At 29.7% G+C, this 3,943-nt stretch overlaps 1 protein-coding gene across 1 annotated transcript; it reads left to right on the top strand.

The window, feature by feature from the left end:
* Nucleotides 1-659: 659 nt before the first annotated feature.
* On the top strand, nt 660-1,675 carry LOC113363504 (deformed epidermal autoregulatory factor 1-like; the record flags this gene model as incomplete). The annotated part of the gene is given in 3 exon segments (XM_026606000.1): nt 660-891; nt 982-1,220; nt 1,286-1,675. Coding segments are annotated over 3 exon segments (726 nt in total), but the record flags the coding sequence as incomplete, so codon positions are not given.
* Nucleotides 1,676-3,943: the final 2,268 nt, after the last annotated feature.

The following is a 3,943-nucleotide window of genomic DNA, read 5'->3' as shown; positions in this document are numbered from 1 at the left end:
GAGCTATGGTTTCTTAGTCAAATTTCTTCAAATTATTCATAAGGAATGACAATGTTCCACCAGAACCAGAACTTGTTCCAAAAATTGCATCAAAATTTCTTACACCAAAATGATTCCTACAATTCCAAAATCTACCAAAGTTTGATTAAATTTTCAGTCTGTCTTTCATATAAATAATGAGCTATGGTTCCTTAGTCAAAGTTTCTTCAAATTATTCATAAGGAATGACAATGTTCTACCAGATCTACCAGAACCAGAACTTGTTCCAAAAATTACATGAACATTCCTGATACCAAAATGCTTCCTACAATTCCAAAATCTATCATAGTTTGATTAAATTTTTAGTCTGTCTTCCATATAAATAATGAGCTATGGTTCCTTAGTCAAAATTTCTTCAAATTATTTATAAGGAATGACAATGTTCCACCTGAACCAGAACTTGTTCCAAAAATTACATCAACATTCCTTACACCAAAATGCTTCCTACAATTCCAAAATCTATCATAGTTTGATTAAATCATGAGCTATGGGTTCTTTGTCAAAGTTTCTTAAAATCACCCAAAGTTGTAATGTGTCCCAATGGCCAAAAAAGTTTGACCCACATTTATATATATACATATTTCTTCTTCCCCAGCAACTGGTCCAATTCGTCTCTTCACCCCTACAAGCGCAGAAGAAGACAACTCCAAGATTTAGACAATGAACTAAGACTGAAAGTCAGAAGAGATGGTTCAGCTGATGAGAGTGAATTAGACCAGATCAATTCAGTTGTAACGGTTACCACAAAAGATGAAGCTTGGCAGAGTCTGGCTGATGGAATTGACAGTTCTGGAGGAGCCAATGATTACCAGATGATCACACCTGATGGAAGCAATTTAGGAACACAAAATGGTAAGGGGGGTAATGGATTGAAGTAGTTGCTTTTAAGGAGAAGTTTATGTTGGCCAGAAAATCTGATTTGCCACTTACATCTATTTCTAGTTTTAAATGACATGCAGAAATTAAAAGAAATTAGTGGACAAATGATGAAGATGTACCATGATTTTCGAAGATACTACTCTGATGTTAGAGACATCATGTCAAGACATCTAGAAAGGCTACAGAGGGAAAAAGACCACATTGCAATGGCACGAATGGGGCATCCACCACATGAAGATGACCCAAACGTCCGTGTTGGAGGAGAAGCTTTACAACCAAATATAGAATCAAATGTTAAAAAAGTATGTATAAAAATTTAAAGCTCAATTTTTACCAATTCTTATTACCCCTATGTCTTCTATTCCAGTGTGCAAATTGCAACAGGGACGCCCTGGCAGAGTGTTCCCTGTGCCGTAGGACACCTTACTGTTCCACATTTTGCCAAAGAAAAGACTGGGGGGCCCACCAAGTTGAATGTGTTCGAGGTGTCCATGCACAACAGCAACAACAACCACATGAACAGGAACAGGCACATGAATCACAAGGACATGATCCAACAACACAGCAACAGGGGGGCCAGCAGCAGCAGTCAATTATGTTGATTGTGGAAAGCGATCAGTAGAGGGAAATGGATGGAGGAAAAGGTTTAAGATATTTTTATATGAAATATGTTTATTGGTTTTCATGTTTTTTGAGGATAAGTGTGAGCTGGGGGATTTTGGATACAAATTATAAGCCCAGTGTAGTATATATAGTAGGAGTGAATTGGAGATATTTTTTATAAATTATGTACAGTAAAAGCTTTTTATTCAAAATTGAATTACTAAAAAGGAAAAACAGTTATAAATACAGTTTTTTGTTTTTTTTAGATCTAATAAATTGATATCACTTGCATATTACTGTTTGAAAATTCTCTATTGGCAAGTTGCTATGTATATATATATATATATATATATATATATATATATTTTAAAACACAGAATTTTTTATGCATTTATCTACAATATAAACAAATGCAATATTCATATTCTTTTAAGTTTATATTTTATTTTTTCATAATTATTTTCTTTTTTTTTCATTTTTATTTATTTATATATTTAATCCCTTCCTTTTTTTATTTTTAACATTTTTCTTCTATTAGCAATTTGCATTTTAAAATAATATTTGTAAATATCAGTGGCTTCCAACCATCTTGAACCGCCCCCCACTTTGGAAAAACTGTTTGCGCCTGCCTTAATTTTTTTCACTTTTTAATTTCATAAACACTGAACTGATATTATAATTTAATTATACAGTAGAAAATTAATATACAATATTATGTAAAAATATAAATTGAAAAATTATATATTGATTTTTTTTTTTTGTCATTTCAACAATTTTCAAAAAAAAGTATTTTGAAAACAACTTTGCGCTCTACAGATTGGAAACCACAATTATGTTGTTAGAAGAATTTGCAAATTAAAAGAAATCACATTTAAGAAAATCTCTTATAGATAAAGATTCATATTTAAGGGCCAATTTTCTGATAAAATAGAAATGTTCTAGTAACGCTACGTTACGGGTCCATATTTGTATTAGTTGGTACTAACAAACTGTCAAAAAGCTATTTATTTGCTGTGTGATCAGGCGTTTTACACATAAAACCTAACCTACAAAACGTCAAATAACAATCATAAGTGCATCTTTGTGATGTTTCATTGATAACACATACTTGAAGTAAGGTTTTATGTATAAAACGTCTGATCAAATAGCAAATACATAGAATTTTGACAGTTTTCAATACTATTTTGTATGAATGAAAAGGCATAACATGGCATTGCCATAACAACGCTGTGTTACTGTCCATTTTATCGGAAAATTGGGCCCTTAATTTCATAAATAACTTTATTGATATTATAATTTAATTATCAGACTACAAATTAATATGCAAAAATATAATATTTATTCCTTCATTTTTTTATATCATTTTAAATTTTTTGGTTTATTTTAGAAAATAGTAGTCAATTCGATTGCTTTTACAAAGGAATACTGGGTTGGATACCTTTTGAGATCCTTTTATTCTGTGTGTTTATTAGATCAGGAAATAAAGACATTTTTAGCAAATGAAGCATGAATAAAGAGCTTTTACTGTCACATTTAAAAAATTGCCATTAAAATTATCTACTAGATTTTTTTACCAGTTGCTGTAGGAGTCCTGAATTATTATGAATTTTTACTATATATAATAAAATTACCTCAGCTTTCATTTATCAATTTACAATGTACTTTTATGAGTACATTAGTTTAAACTTTCATTAATTTAACATAGTTTTGACAAATGAGAATCTAAATGATTTGTTGAATAGTTAATTTATAAATTACACATTGACGTCCAAAGAAAATTTCAATAACTAAACTGTGTGTATATATGTATAGAAAGAAAAATTAAAAGAATCATATTATGTGAAGTTTTACTTGAAACAATGTTTTTTATGATCTTAAGTTTTAATTAATGGACTTATTTATATAAATATATTTTTAAATAATACTTATTATTATGTTAGTCAAATGTAACGAGACATTTGTAATATATATTTATGAATATATGTATGTATACATATATAATATAAATGTTTCGATGCTTGTGTTGATAATTTTAATATTTTTAATTCTTTGTATATAATTATATATAAATAGTTGACGCTAATAAAGTATTTTGTATTAACAAATGATACTTTCATTTAGGCAAACTGAAGAATTAAAACCTGAAACAACCAGTGTAAGTGGCATTTTGCCTTGCAAGTTGCATCAACTTCCAGATATGTGTAAATAATAACTTTAATCCAGAAATATTTGATTTTATGTCATCTGTCTGTCTAACAGTATGTACTAGTGTCTGCCTGTCTAAGAAACTATCTGTCTAAGTTTCAACTTGCATACTTTTTTACATGTCTACTTTTCTATCTATTTACCTGTCTACTAGCCAACTTGTCCACTTTTCTGCCTGTCTATCTGTCAACCTCCCTATTTTTCTACTTGTCTAGTT

Source organism: Ctenocephalides felis, unplaced genomic scaffold, assembly GCF_003426905.1.
Source record: "Ctenocephalides felis isolate EL2017-DRISC unplaced genomic scaffold, ASM342690v1 CF-g0.4_SCAFFOLD_00845, whole genome shotgun sequence".
NCBI classification, from domain to species: Eukaryota; Metazoa; Arthropoda; class Insecta; order Siphonaptera; family Pulicidae; genus Ctenocephalides; species Ctenocephalides felis.
This window is presented reverse-complemented; position numbering and strand designations above follow the sequence as displayed.